The 25766-nt window shown below is 42.1% G+C and overlaps 1 protein-coding gene across 1 annotated transcript in view; it reads left to right on the top strand.

Annotated features, from left to right (window-relative positions):
• PTPRQ (protein tyrosine phosphatase receptor type Q) overlaps positions 1–25766 on the top strand; it is a 677639-nt gene that overhangs the window by 554851 nt on the left and 97022 nt on the right. Inside the window, exons 35-36 of the mRNA XM_077265498.1 lie at positions 9177–9363; positions 20575–20819. Of these exons, the coding sequence (XP_077121613.1) occupies positions 9177–9363; positions 20575–20819 (432 nt within the window). The remainder of the gene's footprint in view (positions 1–9176; positions 9364–20574; positions 20820–25766) is intronic.

Below are 25766 nucleotides of genomic sequence, written 5' to 3'. Positions count from 1 at the left end.
GAGTTTTGCATGGCTGGTTATCAAAAATAGGGGGGAACCCACACCATTTTTTTTAAATTACCGTATTTATTTACAGCGCAGGAGCGGCAGATGAATACTCCCATCCGCCGCTCCTGCCGTCTCAGTTAATAGCAGCAGCAGGGGTAGGCTGATGGGCTTTATAGTCCCATCTGCCTGCTATCTCCTTTATTACTTAAGTGTAACTCTCAGCATTCTCCGCTGCTCTTGCCAATCACCGGCAGGGCAGGTAAAATGAGGAGAGCCGTGTTCAGCACCTGTAACACTTCTTCCACAGCGCCGATGCGTGTCACATGGATGACATCGATGTTTGTTATGTGTATGCACGTGTGCGGGACATTTTATGGCCCGTGCTGACATTAGAAAATGGACATGTCAGCGTCTTTTGCTGTGGTAACACACTGACATGTGCACAGACCAGTTCACTTGAATAGGCAAATAGCGCTGTGTTCCTCCCGAGTCTCTCCGCATGGCTAAGTAGCACTGTACAGCCAGATATGGGGTATTGCCACGTTCAGCAGAAATTGTGGGACAAATTTTGTTGCCATTTTTACCCACTTCTTGTGTGAAAATGTAAAATCTTTGGCTAAAACAAAATTTTGGTGGTAAAAATGTAGTTATTATGTCCTCACTGCCCAATGGTATAAAATTCTGTGACACACCCATGGTGACAATATGATCCCTGCACCACTAGATGAATTCATTGAGAGGTGTAGTTCATAAAATGGGGTCACTTATGGGGGGTTCTGCTGTTTTGGCACCTCATGGGCTCTCCCAGTGGGTCATGGCACCTGCAAACCATAACAGTAAAATCTGGGGCTCCTTCCCTTCTGAGCTATGCCATGCACCCAAACAGTGGTTTATCCCCACATATGGGGTATCAGCATACTCAGGACAAATTGTACAACAACTTTTGAGGTCCAATTTCTCCTGTAACCCTTGGAAAAATAAAAAATTGGGTGCGAAATTATCATTTTTGTAAAAAAAAAATATGATTTTTTATTTTTACGGCTCTACGTTATAAACTTTTGTAAAGCACTTGAGGGTTCAAAGTGCTCACCACACATCTAGTTAAGTTCCTTTGGGGGTCTTGTTTCCAAAATGGTGTCACTTGTGGGGGGTTTCCACTGTTCAGGCACATCAGGGGCTCTCCAAACACAACCCAAACGCGACATGGGGTCCGATCTTATTTCCAGCCAATTTTATGTTGAAAGAGTAATACGGTGCTCCTTCTTTTTGTAGCTTTGCCATGTGCCCAAACAGTGGTTAAGCCCTAAATATTGGGTATAAGCATGCTCAGGACAAATTGCACAATAACTTTTGGGGTCCAATTTCTCCTGTTACCCTTGGTAAAATAAAATAAATTTGGTCTGAATTACATTTTTTGTGAAAAAAAGTTAAATGTTCATTTTTTTTAAACATTCCAAAAATTCATGTGTAAAAAGAGGGGATTATAGGGAGAGAAATTGGAAGCACAGACTTCTGAGTGTAGTAGTTAGTTTCCAAAGGTGTATACTCAGTGTGAATCCACTCACCTTTTTGGTGTCTTGAGACACTGCGTATAGATCCAATCCATGGATCTCTCCATTCCTCTTTCCATTCAGTTTGCTGCAGAGATCTGGGAACTGATCAGTGCTCTGAACAGTGCTTTCATAGGCGATAACACTTTGTAAATATTTTTCCCAGCAATATGCACTCCTGAAGGATGATGATCCATCATCATCCTTCAGGAGCACATATTACTGGGAAAAATATTTACAAGACTTCATGTGAAGCACCTGAAGGGTTAATAAACATCTTGAAAGTGGTTTTGAGCACCTTGAGGGGTGCAGTTTTTAGAATGCTGTCACTTTTGGGTATTTTCTATCATATAGACCCCTCAAAGTGACTTCAAATGTAGTCCCTAAAAAATGGTGTTGTAAAAATGAGAAATCGCTGTTTAACATTTAACCCTTATAACTTCCTAGCAAAAATAATGTTGGTTCCAAAATTGTGCTGATGTAAAGTGGACATGTGGGAAATGTTATTTATTAACTATTTTGTGTGACTTATTTCTCTGTTTTAAGGGCATAAAAATTTGAAAATTGCAAAATTTTCAAAATTTTCTCCACAATTCCTTTTTTACACAAATAAACGCAATAAATTTAACACTGATGTGAAGTACAATATGTCACAAGAAAACAATCTCAGAATTTCCTAGATTCGTTGAAGCGTTCCAGAGTTATTATCTCATAAAGGGACAGTGGTCAGAATTGTAAAAATTGGCTTGGTCATTAACATGCAAACCACCCTCAGGGGTAAAGGGGTTAAAAATATAAAAAAATAAAAAAATATAAAAGTTCAAATCACCCTCCTTTCGCCCCATTCAAAATAAAACAATAAAAGCATCGAACATACACATATTTGGTATCACCGTGTTCAGAATTGCCTGATCTGTCATCATAAAAAAAGAATTAACCCGATCGGTATATGGTGTAATGAGAAAAATATTAAAAACGCCAGAATTACATTTTTTTGGTCTCCACTATATTGCAGTAAAATGCAATAACGGGTGATCAAAAGATCGTATGTACACAAAAATGGTATCAATAAAAACGTCAGCTCGGCGCACAAAAAATAAGCCCTCATCCGGCCCCAAATCATGAATAATTGAGACGCTACAGGTCTCGTAAAATGGAGCTTTTTTTTAATCCAAAATTAGGATTTTTTTCACCACTTACATAAAAAAGAACTTATGCATGTTTGGTGGCTATGAACTCTTAATGACGTGGATAATCATAATGGCAGGTCAGATTTAGCATTTAGTGAACATGGTAAAAAAAAAAAATAACTGTGGAATTGAAGTTTTTTTGCAATTTCATGGCACTTTGAATTTTTTTCCCATTTTCCAATACACGACATGTTAAAACCAATGATGTCATTCAAATGTACAACTTGTTCAGCAAAAACAAGCCCTCACATGGCCATTCTGACAGAAAAGTAAAAAAGTTATGGCTCTGGGAAGAAGGGGAGCAAAAAACGAAAATGCCTCCGATCATTAAGGGCCTAAAAATGTACCCCCTTCCTGATATGCGCTGTACATATACTGCTTTGTGGGAGATGCGTTCCCGTAAACAGCAGTAGATGTATGGCACGACGATCGCACGGCCTCCGCCGCTGCGATTGTGTGTGGGTGTCAGCTCTGTTGAGAGCTGACACTCCACAACAACATCCACGATCAGTGCTAGCACCAATCAGGGGCATTTAACCCCTCTAATGCCGCTGTCAGTAGTGACAGCGGAATAGAGAAGCATTGCACAGGGAATCTGTTCCCTGCGCGCTTCCATCAGGACAACGCTATTCGATCGCATTGTCCTGATGGTCTCCATGGAGACCCCTGGCCCCAAGATGGCCGTGGGGTCCTTCCAGGTCATGCAGGGAAGGTGGCTTCTGAGCGCCTGCTGAGAGCAGTTGCTGGCATGCCTCTTTCCCTGTCTGTCAGATCTTGATGTGATACTCTGCAGTGCAGAGTATTAGATCAGCGATTTGATACAATACAGTGATGTCCCATCCTGGGACAATGTAAAAAGGTTAAAAAAAAAATATTAAAAGTGTAAAAATATTGTTTAAAATATAGTTTAAAAATATAAAATATAAATATAATATATATAAATATAAATATAATATAAATATAATATATTTATAATATAATATAATATATATATATATATATATAATATAATATAAATATAAATATAAAAATATAGTTTAAAAATAGGGATTTTTAAATCCCTAAATAAAGAAAAAAAAAGAAATGCCTATTTTTTCCAATAAATACATTTATTTATGTAAATAAACAAACAATAACACATACTTGGTAATGACCCGTTCTATAAAACTGTCCCACTTGTTAACCCCTTCACTGAACACCGTAAAAAAATAAATAAAATGAGGCAAAAAACAATGCTTTATCATCATACTGCCAAACAAAAAGTGTAACAAAATGCGATCTAAAAGACAGATGTAAATAAGAATGGAAAACATCATCTTGTCCCGCAAAAACTAAGCTGCCATACAGCTCCATCAGTAGAAAAATAAAAAAGTTATATCTCTCAGCGTAAAGACGTGCAAAAATAATTATTTTTTCTATAAAATAGTTTTTATTGTGTAAAAGTACCAAAACATAAAAAAAGTTATAAATGAGGTATCGCTGTAATTGTACTGACCCAAAGAATAAAGCTGCCTTACCAATTTATCACACGTGGAATGGTATAAAAAAAAACAAAGAGCAATTCCTGAATTGCTGGTTTTTGTTCATTCTGTCTCCCAAAAATCAGAATAGAAAGCGATCAAAAAATGTCATGTCCCAGAAAATAGTACCAATAAAAATGTCAGACTGTGAGATCAAGCCCTCACATGACTCTGTCGGCCGAAATATGAAAAAACGATAGCTCTCAAAATTTGATTCAATAACTAGTTTTTGCAATAAAAAGTGTCTTTTAGTGTGTGACAGCAGCCAAACATAAAAAAATATATAAATTTGGTATCGCTGTAATCGCACCGACCCGAAGAATAAAGTCGCATAATCACTTAATACCGCATGAGGAATGGCGTAAAAAATAAATAAAACCAATTCTTCACATGCTGTTGATTTTTTCATTCTGCCTCCCAAAGATCGCAGTAAGGCTCAGCGCACATTTATCCTGCACTCTGCGCTAAGTGCTTGCATCGGCGTTTCCGTGTATATCTCTAAAATACGTAATTTAGACAGAACCCCCAGCCGAAAATTCTCTATAATGAGGCAGATGGAGGCACTGTAGACGCCGTCTGACATGTGATCCGGCAGTGTCCGTCTTTTTAGGAATGCATAAAAGTGACATCGGCCACAGTTTTGTGCACTCCTGAAAAGCACACCTCTGAACAGAGGGCAGATGGAGTCCAGAGTAACTCTACTGTCTCATTATAGTGAATGGATCCCTCTGGGGTTTCGTCTGAACCACGTCACTCAGAGATTTAGATGAAAATCCCAAAGTAAGTGCTCAGCATAGAGCACTGGATAAATGTGATCCCAAATGTTATGTAAAATGTTCCCAATAAAAGCTCCAACTCAGTCCACAAAAAAATCAAGTCCCCACTCAGATCTGTCATCTGTTGATGGAAATATTGGGGGCTTCCACGTTACTGGTAGCACAAAGGCTCTGGAAAAGCTAAATGACTCCTCGCTCCCCAAAATCAGAGAGACAGGAGAATCTGGGAGTATAAACTTATGACGACCTTTGACACACTTAGTGCAGGAATGAATGTGTCGCATGGATTTATGTCTTTTTACATCAATTTAGAAATTTGCACTTCAGACCATGTGGGGTCATCATAACAGAACCAGACCCCAATCAGAGGATAACAAAACATTAACTCCTAATCTAGAAACTTTCCAATATTTATGAACACAACTGTTTATCACTTATCGCTCTCCCATAATGACAGTTATGTGCTGTGTTGTGTATAAATATGTGATTCTTCAGAATTTGCTTTAGCCTGTGCCTGATGAAGAGACCTGAGTAGTCTAGAAAGCTTGCAATTTGTTAACATCTTTTCAGTTAGCCATTAAAAGGTATCAACCACTGAGGACTCTCAATTCTAAATATATTTCGCTCCCCAAAAGAAATTCATCAAATTCTCCACTCCCAAATTCAAATGCCCCCCCTCCCTTCTGAGCCCGTGTCCCTAAACCACATATAGCGCCCACATGTTTTCTGTAGTGATGAGAGCCCGCCTAATTTATAGGTGCATGTCTCCAGAAGCATGAGCTGGGCATAACGTACTGGTGGCTGCAGCATACTGGTCACTACAGCCTATTGGTCACTACAACGACAGTTTGCAATTTTCACTCCGCAACATCCACTGCTGCCTGTTTCTGGAAACACCCATAGAGTCAAAATCATCACTGCATCTGTAGATAAATTGTCAAAGGGTTATGATTTCCAAAATGGGGTCACTTGAGGGAGATTCTGCTTTTCTAGCACTTAGGGGTTCTTTAAATGGAATCCGTAAACTAGTCTAGGAACATTTGCACTCCAGGAGGCAAATAGCGCTCCGTCCCTCCCTAGTCACTCCGTATGGCAAAGTAGTACTGTTCATCCACATATGGGGTATTTCTACATTCAGCATAGCTTATGGGACAACTTTTGGTGCCATTTTTATTCATTTCCCAATGTGAAAATTTAAAACTTGGGCTAACACACAATCTTGGTGGCAAAAATGTAAATTATTTTTTCTTAACTGCCCAATGGTATAAAAATCTGTGACACACCTGTGATGTCAATATAATCACTGCACCCCTAGATTAATTCATTGAGAGGTTTAATTGGTACAATGGGGTAGCTTATGGGGGCTTCTGCTGATCTGGCTCCTCAGGGGTCTGCCAATGTAACATGGCACCCTCAAACAAGTGCAGCAATATCTGCACTGTAATATGGTGCTACTTCCCTTCTGAGCTTTGCACTGTGCCTCAAGAGTAGTTTTCGGCCACATATGGGGTATCAGTGAACTCAGGACAAATTGCACAGCAACCTTTGGGGCCCTTGTGAAAATACAAATTTTGCAACTAAAAAAGATTTTTGTGGGAAAAGCGTAATTTTATTATTTTCACGGCTTAACATTATAAACTTCTGTGAATCACCTGTGGGTTCAAAGTGCTCAATACACATCTAGATAAGTTCCATTAGGGGTCTAATTTCCAAAATGGTGACACTTGTGGGGGAATTCCACTGTTTAGGCACATCAGGGGCTCTTTAAACGCGACATGACATCCTCTAATTATTCCAGCAAATTTTGCATTCCAAAAGTCAAATGATGCTCCTTCCTTCCAAGCCCTACCATGCACCCAAACAGTTGTTTTCCTCCACACATTGGGTATCAGGGTACTCAGGAGAAATTACACACCAAATTGAATGCGCAATTTCTCCTATTACCTTTATGAAAATTTTGAGCTAAAATCTGGTAAAAATTTCATTTTTTTTATTTTCATCGCTCTACGTTATAAACTTCTGTGAAGCACCTATGGGTTCAGGGTTCTCCACACACATCTTGATAAGTTCCCTGAGGGTTCTAGTTTCCAAAATGGTATCACTTGTGGGGGGGTTTCCACTGTTTAGGCACATCAGGGGCTCTCCAAACGTGACATGGCATCCACTAATTATGCCAGCAAATTTTACACTCAAAAAGTGAAATGGCGTGCCTTCCCTTCCGATAACTGTCGCGTGCTCAAACGGTAGATTTCCCCCACATATTAGGTATTAGCATGCTAAGGAGAAATTGCACAACAATACAATACAATTGTATGGTCCATATTCTCCTGTTATCCTATCTAAAGGAAAATTTTTGTGAAAGAAAAGTAAATGTTTATTTTGTTCTTCCACATTCCAAAAATTCCTGTGAAGCGCCTGAAGGGATTATAAACTTCTTGAATGTGGTTTTGAGCACCATGAGGGATGCAGTTTTTAGAGTGGTGTCACTCTGGGGTATTTTCTGTCATACAGGCCCCTCAATGTGAGGTGGCACTTTAAAAAAAATGGTTTTGCAAAATTTTGTTGCAAAAACTAGAAATCGCTGGTCAATTTTTAACCCTTATAGGTTCCTAACAAAAAAATAATCTTTCAAAAATTGTGCTGATGTAAAGTAGACATGAGTGAAGATGTTATTTATTAACTATTTTATTGCGATATGACTCTCTGATTTAAGGGCATAAAAAATAAAAGTTTGAAAATTGCAAAATTTCCATTTTTTTCACAAATAAATTCAAGTCATATCAAATAAATTTTATGACTATCATATACAGTAGTACAATATGTCACGAGAAAACAGTCTCAGAATAAGTGGGATCGATTGAAGCATTCCAGAGCTATGACCTCATAAAGTGACAGTGGTCAGAATTGTAAAAATTGTCCTGGCCAGGAAGATAAAAACAGGCTTCGGGGTTAAAGTTTGAAAATTGTGAATTTTTCAAATACATTTTTTTATATATTTTCATAAATATATGCAAATCATATCAATCAAAATTCACCGCTAACATGTACAATATGTCACAAAGAAACTATCTCAGAATCAATGGGATCTGCTTGAAGCTTTCCAGAGTTATTACCTCATAAAATGACACTAGTCAGATAAAAAAAATTTGGCTTGGTCATTAAGGTCAAAATTATCTCCATCAGAGGTGTTAAAACCACTTTAAAATGGTATAATAAAATCATCAGCTTTCTACTAAATTTAAAACAAGTCCTCACATAACTTAATCGATAGAAAAGTAAAGAGGTTTTGGGTCTCAGTAAATGGCGACACAAACCAATTTTTTCCACAAATTTCCAATGTTCTTTTCACCCTATAAATAAAAACAATAAAAGTTTAGCGTTACTTTCAAGCAAAAAAAACACAATATCCACAAAAAAACAGTGGTTTAACTGCATTTTTTTCTCTATTTCACCAAATATTTTTCCCTTTTTTCAGTACATCGTTTGGTAACCCAAATGGTGTTACAAAAACAAAGCCTCATATGGCTATGTTTATGGAAATATAAAATAGTTATGGCTCTTGGAAGAAGGGAAGGGAAAAACAAAAGTATAGAAGTGTAAATTGGCCACAGGAAGATGGAGTTATATAAAGTGTTTTTTTTTTCCAAATATACATGATCCAATAAAATCTTGCAGCAATGAGGATGAGTTCTCATTTCCTGTTCTTACCCTGTAGAGTCATTTTACATTTTGGAAGATGTTGTGTGCGCTAGTTGCAACTTTGAAACTGAATCACCCATCTGCAATGTTTCCACAACAATGCAAGAACTTCATTTTATTTTTCATCCTATGTATGAACTTGGATCAAAATGTATACCAATTGGAGAAGCAGAACTGTAACAATGCATTGTATTCTACATTCATGTGTTTGTGAAAAACAACAACTATGTATCCGGCTCACCAGGACGTTTTAATCAAGTCCACCAAGTATCGAGAATATGTAGCAATGGATAAAAAGCAATAAGTATAGAGCCCCAACATTTAATATTTCATACAATGAAGGTTTTATTAGGTATCTAAAATGGTAAATCACACTAGACACAAAACTAATACATTTCAGGCTTAATAGTCTTTAGTGTACATCTTGGGAATTTATCTTGTGTTTCTTTTTAGGTCAAAAATGCGGACTATTCAAAGGAGTTTATAAGGTGGAGTAATGAAAGTAGGAATATTGAAATCATGGGTTTGAAGCCATTCACTAGCTATTCCATAATAGTCACCGCTTTCACTGGAGATGTAGATTCAGCGGTTACAGAAGGGAAGCCAAGCAATCCAGTGACTGCTACCACTCTAGAGGCAGGTATGTGTATTTTACGTGGCAGGTTTTGTTACAAAAAATCCTGCTACTACTTTTTGTATGAAAAGTATATTTTTAAGAAACGTCTGCTCTATATACATGATCGTGTTTAGCTTAGCTTCACAAGCATACTGAATAATACATTTTTTAATCATTTGCAAAGAGCAGTACACCCTATGGAATTCTATATACTAGGCCTCTATATTTTCAGTGATGCTTTGCGAAGTGAAGCCTAAAGGTTAGGGATGATTGAATGCTCTCTGTGGTACTCAGTTATCACTCGAGTATCACGGTGCTCAGATATGCTTGTTACTCGGCGAGTAATGGGAGGTGCTCGATGTAAAACTCGAATCCCCACCCCGCATCTTTGGTGCCTATTACGCAGCCAATAAGCATCTGTGGATTACCTGTGAGTCACTGTAATGCCATAGCTATCTTGGTTGTCACAATACTATGATTGGCTAGCCGTGTGACATGCACAGTTCTGTGACACTTTGTATTGGAGGGAGAGAGTGCTTGTCAAGGCCTATGTCCACAATGTAATGAAGCAGAGGCCTGTAGTGTTGATAATGGTGCTGAAGCTGAACCATCATACCAACAGCCCTTCTATGGGCTCATCGTTTGAAGCACATACAATCGGCATAGGCTGGGAGAGAGAGTCACAGGAGCAGGAATAGTGACCGAATCCAGTATGTACACAGGGATTACGCCTGTGCAGTCGGTTGGCAAAAATATAACTGCAGTTTTTTTGGGTGCTGGAAACATTGAATGAACACTGCTCAGAGCACTAAAATCCCACATCTTAGATATCACTGAATGAATTATTCCAGTTGTAAATCTTTATTCATTACATAGTGGAATGTGTTGAGAACAAAAAAACCTAAAACGATCAACATAAATCACAACTATTATCCCACGGAGGTCTGGAGTTGGAATGATGCTCAAAATCAAAGTGGAAAATGAAGTTACAGGCTGACCCAACTTCAGTGGAAATGCCTCAAGACAAGGAAATGATGCTCAGTAATGTGTGTGGCCTCCACGTGCCTGTATGACCTCCTTACAACACCTGGGCATGCTGATGAGGTGGCGGATGGTCTCCTGAGGTATCTCCTCCAAGACCTGGACTAAAGCATCGGCCAACTCCTGGACAGTCTGTGGTGCAATGTGACGTTGGTGGATGGTGCGAGACATGATGTCCCAGATGTGTTCAATCGGATTCAGGTCTGGGGAATGGGCAGGCGACTCCCTAGCTTAAGTGCCTTCATCTTGCAGGAACTGCTGACACACTCCAGCCACATGAGGTCTGGCATTGTCCTGCATTAGGAGGAACCCAGGGCCAACCGCACCAGCATATGGTCTCACAAGGGGTCTGAGGATCTCATCTCAGTACCTAATGGTCATGCTGAAGGATGTTACATGCAGCAGATTGCTCTCCACGGCATCTCCAGATTCTGTCACGTCTGTCACATGTGCTCAGTGTGAGCCTGCTTTCATCCGTGAAGAGCACAAGGTGCCAGTGGTGAATTTGCCAATCCTGGTGTTCTGTGGCAAATGCCAAGCATCTTTGCATGGTGTTGGGCTGTGAGCACAACCCCCATCTGTGGATGTTGGGCACTCAGACCATCCCCATGCAGTCGGTTTCTAGCTGTTTGTGCAGACACATGCACATTTGTGGCCTGCTGGAGGTCATTTTGCAAGGCTCTGGCAGTGCTCCTGTTCCTCCTTGCACAAAGGCTGAGGTAGCGGTCCTGCTGCTGGGTTGTTGCCCTCCTATGGCCCCCTCCACGTCTCCTGGTGTACTGGCCTGTGTCTGGTAGCGCCTGCAGCCTCTGGATAGTACGCTGACAGACATAGCAACCTTCTTGCCACAGCTTGCATTGATGTGCCATCGTGGATGAGCTGCACTACCTGAGCCACTTGTGTGGGTTGTAGTGTCCATCTCATGCTTCCATGAGTGTGAAAGCACAACCAACATTCAAAAGTCACCAAAACATCAGCCAGAAAGCATTGGTACTGAGATGTGGTCTGTGGTCCCCACCTGCAGAACCACTCCTTCATTGAGTGTCTTGATAACTGTCAATAATTTCCTTCTGTTGTCTATTCCATTTGCACAACAGCATATGAAATTGATTGTCAGTATGGCTTCCTAAGTGGACACTTTGATTTCACAGAAGTTTGATTTACTTGGAGTTATATTCTGTTGTTTATGTGTTCCCTTTATTTTGTTGAACAGTGTATTTTGATCCATCAATTATTATGTGCTTTGAGGTCCTTTTTTGAGTTATGTAACACACCCAAAAATCATTGAAACATTTTTCCTGGTTACATTTCTCAGCCATACACTATTCCGTAGTGTGGAGTAAATTTCTGTGATCTCACTGAACAAAAGCATTTAAAAAGGTTGTGAGCCTCCATTTCTCAGACATGCAATGTTATTTTGTCTGTGAATATGTGTGTGATCTCTGAAAGTGAACAAAAGCTTTTAAAAATTTTGCAGGCCTCCATTTCTGAGACATACAGTGTTACGTGGTCTGTGAACATTTCTGTGGTCTGTAAAATTGCAAAAAGCTTTTAAAAAATTTGAAGGACTCTTTCTCAGACTTACAGTGCAAAACAGCTTTTGAAAATTTTGTAGGCCTCCATTTCTCAGAAATACAGTGTTACTTTGTGAATATTTCTGTGTTCTCTAAAAGTGAACAAAAGCTTTTAAAAAATCTGTAGGCCTCAATTTCTCAGACCTCGCATTCTCTAAGGATTAAGATTAAGGCTGAGCAGATGTAAACAAAAGGGTTAAAAAATAAGCCAAACATATCAAATTTATTTTTGCCATTTAACTAGAAAAGAAGTGTTACATCTCCATAACTGTACTGACCTGAAAAAACAAGTTAGGTCATTATGGCGACACGGGGAGGGGGAGAAGTCAGCAGGTTCTCTAGCCCGCTAGCCGAAACTGCATGGACCAGGGATCATCCCACCAAACGTGCGCCCTCCTTTTACTGTGGGTGAAATACTACTCAGACAATGCAGGGTGAGGGTAAAATGGTGTGACAATACTTTATTGAACCACAAAACAGGTCTCATCCTTCCGCTTTCTTGCCGGGATAAGAGCAGCTGTGACTTCAGAGCACCAGGGCGACTACCCCACCTGTGGCACACACAGAGAGGAGATACAAAGCCAGGTGACCAGAAGTTCACAACATGGCTTCTCTGAACATCTCCATGGAGTGTGTCCCAATCCTATTTTTCTCAAATGTATCCATGGGGCTCAGGTAACCGATGGGTCCACATCCTGACATCCCCAAATGTATCCATATCAATTCAACTTATAAGTTAACATAAAGATAACAGGCTATACCTTGTGGCTTACTGAAAGTAGAAGTCTGGATAACTAAGGATAATTAAGATTAACTGCTGTGTCATCACATTGCTCCCCCATCCTAATTAGTCAGACGTGATAGGATTCTGATCATTCTTCTCCACTTATCGCTGACAGTCCATCAGCATGTCTTTAAGCACAGACACGAATGTAAGAAGTCTCATTTTCATGAGAACAAAACTTTGTATCATCCAGTTTTCTCATAGCATATTACATGTCTTCTTTGCTAATAAACTCCACACTTAATTGACTATACCTCCATTCTGGTACTCCTCCCAAGGCAGAGCTGGGGGGGTTGGACATATTGGCATCCGAAAATTACCATGTATGCCTCACCTATGGTTTGCTGGGTCTGTCTATATGCCTCCCTGATTGTGGAGCCCTGGACGGTGTCTGAGAACACCAGTCCCCTGCAGCTCCCCCCGAATCCACTGGTCTGAGTAGTATCCCACCACTGCCACCAAAATGTGAACACACAGGGTTGTTGTGAATTTGCTTTTTGCTCCCTCTAGTGGTTACTAGTTTTTTGACTCTGGTTTTTCTGTCATTCCTTTTATCCGCACCTGGGTCGTTAGTTAGGGGTGTTGCTATATAAGCTCCCTGGACCTTCAGTTCAATGCCTGGCAACGTAGTTATCAGAGCTAGTCTGCTGTGCTCTTGTCTACTGATCCTGGTTCCAGTTATATCAGCTAAGTCTGCCTTTTGCTTTTTGCTATTTGTTTTGGTTTTGTATTTTTGTCCAGCTTGTTCCTAATCTATATCCTGACCTTTGCTGGAAGCTCTAGGGGGGCTGGTGTTCTCCCCCCGGACCGTTAGACGGTTCGGGGGTTCTTGAATTTCCAGTGTGGATTTTGATAGGGTTTTTGTTGACCATATTAGTTACCTTTCTTTATTCTGCTATCAGTAAGCGGGCCTCTCTGTGCTAAACCTGGTTCATTTCTGTGTTTGTCATTTCCTCTTACCTCACCGTCATTATTTGTGGGGGGCTTCTATCCAGCTTTGGGGTCCCCTTCTCTGGAGGCAAGAAAGGTCTTTGTTTTCCTCTACTAGGGGTAGCTAGATTCTCCGGCTGGCGCGTGTCATCTAGAATCAACGTAGGAATGATCCCCGGCTACTTCTAGTGTTGGCGTTAGGAGTAGATATATGGTCAACCCAGTTACCACTGCCCTATGAGCTGGATTTTTGTATTCTGCAGACTTCCACGTTCCTCTGAGACCCTCGCCATTGGGGTCATAACAGTTTGCCAGGCCAGTATTAAATGTTTAATGCATTGCAGAAGAGGGATTATAAGAAAGAAGATTCTGAGTTTTTTTTTTTTTTTCTCCTTCCCCTTTACCTCAGAGTGGCTATGCTTGCTGCAGACATGAATGTCCAGACCTTGATTACAAGTGTGGACCAGCTGGCTACTCGTGTGCAGGGCATACAAGACTATGTTATCAGAAATCCTAGGTCAGAACCTAAAATACCGATTCCTGAACTGTTTTCCGGAGACAGGTTTAAGTTTAGGAATTTCGTGAATAATTGTAAATTGTTTTTGTCCCTGAGACCCTGTTCATCAGGAGATTCTGCTCAGCAAGTAAAAATTGTTATTTCGTTCTTACGGGGCGACCCTCAGGATTGGGCTTTTTCGCTGGCGCCAGGAGATCCGGCATTGGCTGATCTTGATGCGTTTTTTCTGGCGCTCGGTTTACTTTATGAGGAACCCAATCTTGAGATTCAGGCAGAAAAGGCCTTGCTGTCTATGTCTCAGGGGCAGGACGAGGCTGAAGTGTATTGCCAAAAATTTCGGAAATGGTCCGTGCTGACACATTGGAACGAGTGTGCACTGGCCGCTAATTTTAGAAATGGCCTTTCTGAAGCCATTAAGAATGTTATGGTGGGTTTTCCCATTCCCACAGGTCTGAATGATACTATGGCACTGGCTATTCAAATTGACCGGCGGTTGCGGGAGCGCAAAACCGCAAATTCCCTCATGGTGTTGTCTGAACAGACACCTAATTCGGTGCAATGTGATAGAAAAACCGCAAATTCCCTCATGGTGTTGTCTGAACAGACACCTAATTCGGTGCAATGTGATAGAAAAACCGCAAATTCCCTCATGGTGTTGTCTGAACAGACACCTGATTTAATGCAATGTGATAGAATCCTGACTAGAAATGAGCGGAAAATTTATAGACGCCGGAATGGCTTGTGCTACTACTGTGGTGATTCTACACATGTTATCTCAGCATGCTCTAAACGTATAGCTAAGGTTGTTAGTCCTGTCACCGTTGGTAATTTGCAACCTAAATTTATTCTGTCTGTAACTTTGATTTGCTCACTGTCATCTTATCCTGTCATGGCGTTTGTAGATTCAGGTGCTGCCCTGAGTCTCATGGATCTCTCATTTGCTAAGCGCTGTGGATTTACTCTTGAACCATTAGAAAATCCTATTCCTCTTAGGGGTATTGATGCTACACCATTGGCAGCAAATAAACCGCAGTATTGGACTCAGGTTACCATGTGCATGACTCCTGAACACCGCGAGGTGATACGTTTCCTGGTTTTACATAAAATGCATGATTTGGTTGTTTTAGGGCTGCCATGGTTACAGACCCATAATCCAGTCCTGGACTGGAAGGCTATGTCAGTCTCTAGTTGGGGCTGTCGTGGTATTCATGAGGATTCCCTGCCTGTGTCTATTGCTTCTTCTACGCCTTCGGAAGTTCCGGAGTATTTGTCTGATTATCAGGATGTCTTCAGTGAGTCTGAGTCCAGTGCACTGCCTCCTCATAGGGACTGTGACTGTGCTATAGATTTGATCCCAGGCAGTAAATTTCCTAAGGGAAGACTGTTTAATCTGTCGGTACCTGAACATACCGCTATGCGTTCATATATCAAGGAGTCTCTGGAAAAAGGACATATTCGTCCGTCTTCTTCCCCTCTTGGTGCGGGATTCTTTTTTGTGCCAAAAAAGGACGGATCTTTGAGACCTTGTATTGATTATCGGCTTTTAAATAAGATCACTGTCAAATTTCAGTATCCTTTACCGCTGTTGTCTGACTTGTTTGCCCGGATTAAGGGTGCCAAGTGGTTCACCAAGATAGACCTTCGTGGTGCGTACAACCTTGTGCGCATTAAGCAAGGTGATGAATGGAAAACCGCATTCAATACGCCCGAAGGTCATTTTGAGTACTTGGTGATGCCTTTTGGGCTCTCCAATGCGCCTTCAGTTTTTCAGTCCTTTATGCATGACATTTTCCGGAAGTATCTGGATAAATTTTTGATTGTTTATCTGGATGATATTTTGGTTTTTTCTGATAATTGGGATTCGCATGTGGAGCAGGTCAGGTTGGTCTTTAAAATTTTGCGTGAAAATTCTTTGTTTGTCAAGGGCTCAAAGTGTCTCTTTGGTGTACAGAAGGTTCCCTTTTTGGGGTTCATTTTTTCCCCTTCTGCTGTGGAGATGGACCCAGTCAAGGTCCGAGCTATTCTTGATTGGACTCAGCCCTCGTCAGTTAAGAGTCTTCAGAAGTTCTTGGGCTTCGCTAACTTCTACCGTCGTTTTATCGCTAATTTTTCTAGCATTGTGAAACCTTTGACGGATATGACCAAGAAGGGCTCCGATGTAGCTAACTGGGCTCCTGCTGCCGTGGAGGCTTTCCAGGAGTTGAAACGCCGGTTTACTTCGGCGCCTGTTTTGTGCCAGCCTGACGTCTCACTTCCCTTTCAGGTTGAGGTGGATGCTTCGGAGATTGGGGCAGGGGCCGTTTTGTCGCAGAGAGGCCCTGGTTGCTCTGTTATGAAACCTTGTGCCTTTTTCTCTAGGAAGTTTTCGCCTGCCGAGCGAAATTATGATGTGGGCAATCGGGAGTTGTTGGCCATGAAATGGGCATTTGAGGAGTGGCGTCATTGGCTCGAGGGTGCTAAGCATCGTGTGGTGGTCTTGACTGATCACAAAAATCTGATGTATCTCGAGTCTGCTAAACGCCTTAATCCGAGACAGGCCCGCTGGTCATTGTTTTTCTCCCGCTTTGATTTTGTTGTCTCGTATTTACCAGGTTCAAAGAATGTGAAGGCCGATGCTCTTTCTAGGAGCTTTGTGCCTGATGCTCCTGGAGTCGCTGATCCTGTTGGTATTCTTAAAGATGGAGTTATCTTGTCAGCTATTTCTCCGGATCTGCGACGTGTGTTGCAGAGATTTCAGGCTGATAGGCCTGAGTCTTGTCCACCTGACAGACTGTTTGTCCCGGATAAGTGGACCAGCAGAGTCATTTCCGAGGTTCATTCCTCGGTGTTGGCAGGTCACCCGGGAATTTTTGGCACCAGAGATCTGGTGGCCAGGTCCTTTTGGTGGCCTTCCTTGTCAAGGGATGTGCGGTCATTTGTGCAGTCCTGTGGGACTTGTGCTCGAGCTAAGCCTTGCTGTTCTCGTGCCAGCGGTTTGCTCTTGCCCTTGCCTGTCCCGAAGAGACCTTGGACACATATCTCCATGGATTTCATTTCTGATCTTCCGCTATCTCAGGGCATGTCCGTTATCTGGGTGATATGTGATCGCTTCTCCAAGATGGTCCATTTGGTTCCTTTGCCTAAGCTGCCTTCCTCTTCCGATCTGGTTCCTGTGTTTTTCCAGAACGTGGTTCGTTTGCACGGCATCCCTGAGAATATTGTGTCAGACAGAGGATCCCAGTTCGTTTCCAGGTTCTGGCGATCCTTTTGTAGTAGGATGGGCATTGATTTGTCGTTTTCGTCTGCTTTCCATCCTCAGACTAATGGACAGACGGAGCGAACCAATCAGACTTTGGAGGCTTATTTGAGGTGTTTTGTCTCTGCTGATCAGGACGATTGGGTGACATTCTTGCCGTTGGCTGAGTTTGCCCTTAATAATCGGGCTAGTTCCGCCACCTTGGTTTCGCCTTTTTTCTGCAACTCTGGTTTCCATCCTCGCTTTTCTTCGGGTCATGTGGAGCCTTCTGACTGTCCTGGGGTGGATTCTGTGGTGGATAGGTTGCAGCAGATCTGGAATCATGTGGTGGACAACTTGAAGTTGTCACAGGAGAAGGCTCAGCGCTTTGCCAACCGCCGCCGCGGTGTGGGTCCCCGACTACGCGTTGGGGATTTGGTATGGCTTTCTTCCCGCTTTGTTCCTATGAAGGTCTCCTCTCCCAAATTTAAACCTCGTTTTATTGGGCCTTACAAGATATTGGAAATCCTTAATCCTGTATCTTTTCGTCTGGATCTTCCTGTGTCGTTTGCTATTCACAATGTATTTCATAGGTCCTTGTTGCGGCGGTACATTGTGCCTGTAGTTCCTTCTGCTGAGCCTCCTGCTCCGGTGTTGGTTGAGGGCGAGTTGGAGTACGTGGTGGAGAAGATCTTGGATTCTCGCCTCTCCAGGCGGAGGCTTCAGTACCTGGTCAAGTGGAAGGGCTATGGTCAGGAGGATAATTCCTGGGTGGTCGCCTCTGATGTTCATGCGGCCGATTTGGTTCGTGCCTTTCATGCCGCTCATCCTGATCGCCCTGGTGGTCGTGGTGAGGGTTCGGTGACCCCTCACTAAGGGGGGGGTACTGTTGTGAATTTGCTTTTTGCTCCCTCTAGTGGTTACTAGTTTTTTGACTCTGGTTTTTCTGTCATTCCTTTTATCCGCACCTGGGTCGTTAGTTAGGGGTGTTGCTATATAAGCTCCCTGGACCTTCAGTTCAATGCCTGGCAACGTAGTTATCAGAGCTAGTCTGCTGTGCTCTTGTCTACTGATCCTGGTTCCAGTTATATCAGCTAAGTCTGCCTTTTGCTTTTTGCTATTTGTTTTGGTTTTGTATTTTTGTCCAGCTTGTTCCTAATCTATATCCTGACCTTTGCTGGAAGCTCTAGGGGGGCTGGTGTTCTCCCCCCGGACCGTTAGACGGTTCGGGGGTTCTTGAATTTCCAGTGTGGATTTTGATAGGGTTTTTGTTGACCATATTAGTTACCTTTCTTTATTCTGCTATCAGTAAGCGGGCCTCTCTGTGCTAAACCTGGTTCATTTCTGTGTTTGTCATTTCCTCTTACCTCACCGTCATTATTTGTGGGGGGCTTCTATCCAGCTTTGGGGTCCCCTTCTCTGGAGGCAAGAAAGGTCTTTGTTTTCCTCTACTAGGGGTAGCTAGATTCTCCGGCTGGCGCGTGTCATCTAGAATCAACGTAGGAATGATCCCCGGCTACTTCTAGTGTTGGCGTTAGGAGTAGATATATGGTCAACCCAGTTACCACTGCCCTATGAGCTGGATTTTTGTATTCTGCAGACTTCCACGTTCCTCTGAGACCCTCGCCATTGGGGTCATAACACAGGGTGTCAGTGAGTGCTCTAGTCCGCTCGCTGAAACCGCATGGACCAGGGATCATCCCACCGAATGCCCGCTCTCCTTTTACCGTGGGTGTAATACTACTCAGACAACACAGGGTGAGGGTAAAACAGAGTGGCAATACTTTATTGAACCGCAAAACAGGCAAATAACAAAAAGAACAGTCCCAGGAAAATACCCAAGGTGGTACAGAATTAAACAGTCTCACCCTTCCGCTTACTTGCCAGGATAAGAGCAGCTGTGACTTCAGAGCTTCCAGGACCTACTACCCCATCTGTGGCATGCATAAAGAGGAGGTAACGAAAAGCTTAGAAAGCTGACAGACCACTGAGGTACAAAGCCAGGTGACTGTAAGGTCACTAACTGACTTCTCCCAACATCTCCATGGAGCCAAGTGACCAGTGGGTCACAATTCCGGCCTTCTCAAATGAATCCATGGAGCTCAGGTGACTGGTGGGTCCACATCTTGACCTCTTCATGCGTTCAGTAATGGAACAGATCTCTTTCAGCAGGGGCTGTAGTCTCCTAAGCTGGTATCCTGTAGAATGTCAAAATTGTGTCCTTCATGATGGAGCCATGATCTTGCAGCTATCCTGCAGAGTGCTCCTGGCTGTGGTTTTGTAAAGAGTCTCTGGTTCTTTGGATCTCTGGGTCTCTTGGATGTCTTGTTACAGAGGCATATCCCCTTTTTTAGTTGACAACTGTTCTTCAAGCCATCATTCAGAGGCCAAGGGGAAGGGGTGATGAGGTTAACGTGCATTGTTTGTTTATTTTTAGTTTATCCTTCAAAGTTTGCAAATCATCAAACTACATGGCCTGGTATAATATGTAATCAACATATCAGCAAACATCATTGTTCAGTGACCATGCATCCCTGTTTTGAAAAGATAACAGTGCAATAAACTCTATGAGTTGATATAAGAGGTAAATAACAACTATTCATCAATTTGTAAATATCAAATCAACCCACAAGAAGAGTCAACATAAAGATAGCATTCTGTGCCTCCTAGCTTACTGAAAATAGATGTCTGGCTTATTAAGATTAAATGCTGTGTCATCACAGTCATTGTTACTGCGCAATGAATATCGTAAAATAAAAAGAAAGAAAGTGACAGAATTGCTTTATTTTTCATAATTTCACTGTACTTGGATATTTTTCTTGTATTTCAGCTCATTATAAGGTAAAGCGACAGTGTTGGTCAAAACCACAGCTTGTCTAACAAAAAAACAAGTCCCATATAGCTATATCAATGAAAACATGAAGTTATGACTTTTTGAGAAAGGGGGGGGGGAACTAAGCATAATAACGAAAAATTGCCATGTTTTGAAGTGGTTCATATTTGTTTATATCAATAATGTACTGTATATTATAGCTGACTGTATATTATAACTGAATGTTTTTAAACAAGCAACTAAAGGTTAATTAAGACTGATGTCCCTTAGGCTTAACTAGTTATATTTTTAACATTTGTATTTGTTTTACTATAAAAAATGTTTTATAATATTTTCTTTTAGTGCCAAATGATCCACCTAAAAACATAACAATTCAGAAAATTCCAAATGAAGTGACCAAAGTTCAGATGACCTTCATACCTCCAGCTGAGCCTAATGGAAACATCCAAATGTTCCAAGCACTGGTATATAAAGAAGATGATCCTACAAAATCTCAAATTCGCAATCTGAGTATTATTACAAAAAATGATGAATCTGTAACTGCAATTATAGAAGGACTTAAAGGTGGATATACATATAACATCAGTGTAAGTGATCATCTCCATGAAAGCTTTCAGTCTCAGCTTTTTTTTTGCTTATTATTCCTGCTTTAGTAGCAGTTGTGGAAAAACTTATTTGAACACTGAGTGACATCTGTAAAAAAAAAAACAATGGCCTCCCACAAGAACAATGATAACAGTAGAATACAGACTGTTAAAAAATTATTTAAAAAAAATGCTGAGTTTGTTTGTTAGACATACATTGTTTCATGCATGTCATGGTGTAAATGACTTTTTATCATTAGCACATATACTACAGTGCTTGTAAACAGCGTCAGACTGGAGTACCTGGGGCCCACCAGAGAAAATCATTCTTGGGGCCCATTATGTACTGTAGCTACATAGAAATAAATACAAGACCATCAATTATGTGGTAAAACATTCTAATATCAGGGTATCATAAAAAGTAGTACACTTCTTAGAGTTCTCTCACATCTACTTAAGTAAAATTGCTCAGATTCTCAGCCAAAAAAGTTGTCGAGTGTCAGACGAGTGTTAGGTGTTACACCATTCCATATGTCATGCGATTGTTTAATTTTTTACTCGCCTAGCATCCATATACAATGCGTTTTTAACATCATCTTTTACATACTAAAATAATACTCAATGTAAAATAAATCTAGTTGTAAAAAATAATAGCAATCTTATATAAATACAAGATGGTGGCCCGATTCTAACGCATCTAGAATAGTTATGTGGTTTATTTAGGAAGATTTTAGAATAATACAATGAACACACAGGATTCGGCCAGCGGGGCGCGACTAATCAGCGAAGCGTGGTTCAAATCCCACGACAATTCGCGGCCGGACTGCACCTGTCGCTGATTGTTTGTGGCCGGGCACGAGCAATGTGTAGTATATAACACAGCCTACGCAGTATATAGCACAGCCCACGCAGTATATAACACAACCCATGTAGTATATTAAACAGCCACGTAGTATATAGCACAGCCACATAGTATATTGCACAGCCACGTAGTATATAACATAGGCCATGCAGTTTATTGCACAGCCACGTAGTATATAGCACAGCGACGTAGTATAACACAGCCCACGCAGTATATAACACAGCCCATGCAGTATATAGCACAGCCCATGTAGTATATAGCACAGCCACGTAGTATATAACGCAGCCACATAGTATATTGCACAGCCCACATAGTATATAGCAAAGCGAGGTAGTATATAACACAGCCACGTAGTATATTGCACAGCCACGTAGTATATAGCACAGCCCACATAGTATATAGCACAGCAAGGTAGTATATAACACAGCCCACACTGTATATAACACAGCCCACGTAGTATATAACACATCCCACACAGTATATAACACAGTCCACGTAGTATATAGCAATGTGGGCACTATATCCCTGTTAAAAAAAATGAAAATAAAAAATAGCTATATACTCACCTTCCGTCGGCCCCCGGATTCAGCCGGCGTCTTCAGTGATGCTCGTCGCAACGCTCTGTTCCCAGTAATGCCTTGCGGCAATAACCCATGATCATGTAGCGGTCTCGCGAGATGCATTCTTGGGACCGTAGCATTGCAAGGAGCGGGAAAGGCTGGCGTGGACGGCGGCGGACGGCGGAAGGTGAGAATATAATGTTTTTGTTTTTTTTATTATTTTTACCATGATATGTTTTAACTATTGATGCTGCATAGGCAGCATCAATAGTAAAAAGTAAAGCGGTAAATCCTGCCCCAATATCGCTGATTGGTCGCAGCCGGCTGGGCGTGACCAATCAGCAACCCGGGATTTCGGTTACGGAAGTTACAGACAAACAGACGGAATTACCCCTTAGACAATTATATATATAGATATAGAAAGATGATAGAAAGATATTAGATATATAATAACTAATAATACATAGATATTATATATAATTACATCCATAGATCAATAGATATCCTGCACATATATAACTTCACTAGATGATGGCCCGATTCTAACGCATCGGGTATTCTAGAATATGTATGTAGTTTATTTATGAAGATTTAAGAATAATGCAATGAATACACAGGATTTTCCGGGTAAAATATGTACATTATCAATGAAGCGATGTTTAAATCCCGCGCCAATATCACTGATTGGTCGCGGCCAGCCATGACCAATCAGTGAAGCGGTGTTTAAATCCCGCGCCAATATTGCTGATTGGTTGTGTCCGGCCAGGCACAACCAATCAGTGCAGCGCGGTTTAAATCCCGAGCCAATATCGCTAATTGGTCGCGGCCGGCCAGGCGCGACTAATCAGCGAAGCAGTGTTTAAATCCTGCACCAATTTCGCTGATTGGTCGTGGCCTGCCGGGCACGACTAACCAGCAAAGCGTGGTTCAAATCCCGTGCCAATTCACGGCGGAATTGCGCCTGTCGCTGATTGGTCGCGGGCAGCTGGCGAGACCAATCACCGACGTGGGATTTCCGTTACACACAAACAGACAGAATTAGACGATTATATAGTAGATACCCGATGCGTTAGAATTGGGCCACCATCTAGTATTCATATAAACATTGGTGCTTACATTTATGTTTTAACCCATTGGACACACTGCCACTGCCATTTATTTTAAGAGTCAAAACTTTATTAGTCATCTATCGCTGTATGACAGCTTGTTTTCTACAGGATGACTTATAGTTTTCAAAGTGTAAGAAAAAGAACCGTATGCACTACCCCGTGAAGGTGCCCGAGTAGGATCCCACACCATATGACAATATAAAATAAACCCGGCACTCAACTTATGGTGAATCTCTTTTGGATTTATTTGTCAAGAAAGTAATAAACGTTTCGGCCCTTGTAGGCCTTCTTCAGTAAACGTGCTGCCAATAGGAGCGATGGATGGTAAAGCAGTGTCAATCTGCCTGTGTTTTTTTTATCAAGGAGTAGATTTGTGCAGGCACACGGGATCCGTTGGTGCAAGGTCTGGATCTACACCGGTGGCCTGAGAGGAGCTATGGTGCCTTAAGCGTGCATGTCCTGGCGACGCGGTGTCCAGTGTGAGTGGGAGATGCTGAATGTCTGGTCTGTTAGGTATGATGAGATCCAGGAAAGGGCCAAGTCTGTGATGCCAAGGGATGAGAGGGTCTGTAATAATAGGGAATGGTCCACTGTGTCAAAGGCAGCCGGCAGGTCGAGGAGGAGGAGGACAGAGTAGTGTCGCTTGCTCTTGGTGGTTAAGAGGTCGTTGGTGACCTTAGTTAGGGCAGTTTCAGTGTAGTGGTGTGACCGGAAGCCAGATTGTAAGCGGTCAAAGAGGGAGCAAGAAGAGAGATGGGAGGACAGTTCAAGGTAAACGTGTTGTTCCAGTAGTTTGGAGGCATAAGGGAGAAGTGATATAGGGCGATAGCTAGATACAGAGGATGGGTCAAGAGAGGGCTTTTTGAGGATAGGTGTGATGGAGGCATGTTTAAAGCTTGAGGGGAAAACACCAGTTGTTAGTGATAGGTTGAAGAGATGGGTTAGGGTTGGGATGAAGACTGTGGTGAGGTTAGGGATGAGGTGGGATGGGAGCGGGTCAAGCGCACAGGTGGTGAGATGCGATCTTGAGAGTACAGTAAAGAGTTGATCTTCTGTAATGGTGGAGAAGTTGGTTTTGGAGGTGGAGGGCTGGGAAGTCGGGAGGAAGGGCTCTAGGGGTTGTTGACCAAAACTGTCTCTGATGCTATCAATCTTCTGCTTGAAAAATGAGGCAAAGTCTTCAGCGGAGATAAGTGGGGAGGGAGGAGGTGCTGGGGATGGAGGAGAGAATTGAAGGTGTTGAATAACTGTTTAGGGTTGCGAGACAGGGATCATATGAGAGATGAGAAGTAGGTTTGTTTAGCTGTGGCGAGTGTGGTCTTGAAAGTAGTGAGGGACTGTTTGAATACGATGAAGTGCTCGTTGGAGTGGGATCTTTTCCATCTGTGCTCAGCAGCCCTGGAATCTCGCCTCAGTTCTTTGGTCAGGCTGGTGTGCCAGGGCTGTCTGTTGATTTTGCGAGCTTTGGTATGTGTAAGTGGGGCAGCAGATTCCAAAGCTACAGCTATTGTGGTGTTATATAGAGCGGCAGCGTCATCCGCATTGTGTATGGAACTTATGTCTGTGAGAGGGAGGAGGGATTCAGAGAATGAATGTAGGTCAAGATGTTTAAGATTTCTGCGAGGGTGTGAAAGTTTGTGGGGTGGGGATTGTAGACATGGAGTGGAGAGAGATGAGATTCTCTCCCTCACACACTGTCCTCCATGTTGTTCTCAGACTGTCCTCCATGTTATTCTCTCCCTCATACACTGTCCTCCATGTTATTCTCTCCCTCACAGTCTGTCCTCCATGTTATTCTCTCCCTCACAGACTGTCCTCCATGTTATTCTCTCCATCACAGACTGTCCTCCATGTCATTCTCTCCCTCACAGACTGTCCTCCATGTTATTTTCTCCCTCACAGACTGTCCTCCTTGTTATTCTCTCCCTCACAGACTGTCCTTCATGTTATTCTCGCCCTCACAGACTGTCCTCCATGTTATTCTCTCCCTCACACACTGTCCTCCATGTTATTCTCGTCCTCACAGACTGACCTCCAGGTTATTCTCTCCCTCACAGACTGTCCTCCATGTTATTCTCTCCCTCACACACTGTTCTCCATGTTATTCTCTCCCTCACAGACTGTCCTTCATGTTATTCTCGCCCTCACAGACTGTCCTCCATGTTATTCTCTCCCTCACAGACTGTCCATCTTGTTATTCTCTCCCTCACACACTGTCTTCCATGATATTCTCTCTCTCACAGACTATTCATGTTCTCTCCCTCACAGACTGTCCTCCATGTTATTCTCTCCCTCACAGACTGTTCTCCATGTTATTCTCTCCCTCACAGACTGTCCTCCATGTTATTTTCTCCCTCACAGACTACCCTCCATGTTATTCTCTCCCTCACAGACTGTCCTCCATGTTATTCTCTCCCTC

Source organism: Ranitomeya variabilis, chromosome 5 (genome assembly GCF_051348905.1).
Source record: "Ranitomeya variabilis isolate aRanVar5 chromosome 5, aRanVar5.hap1, whole genome shotgun sequence".
Lineage (NCBI taxonomy): Eukaryota > Metazoa > Chordata > Amphibia > Anura > Dendrobatidae > Ranitomeya > Ranitomeya variabilis.
Note: the sequence above shows the minus strand (reverse complement) of the source record. Positions and strands in the feature narration are given on the sequence as shown.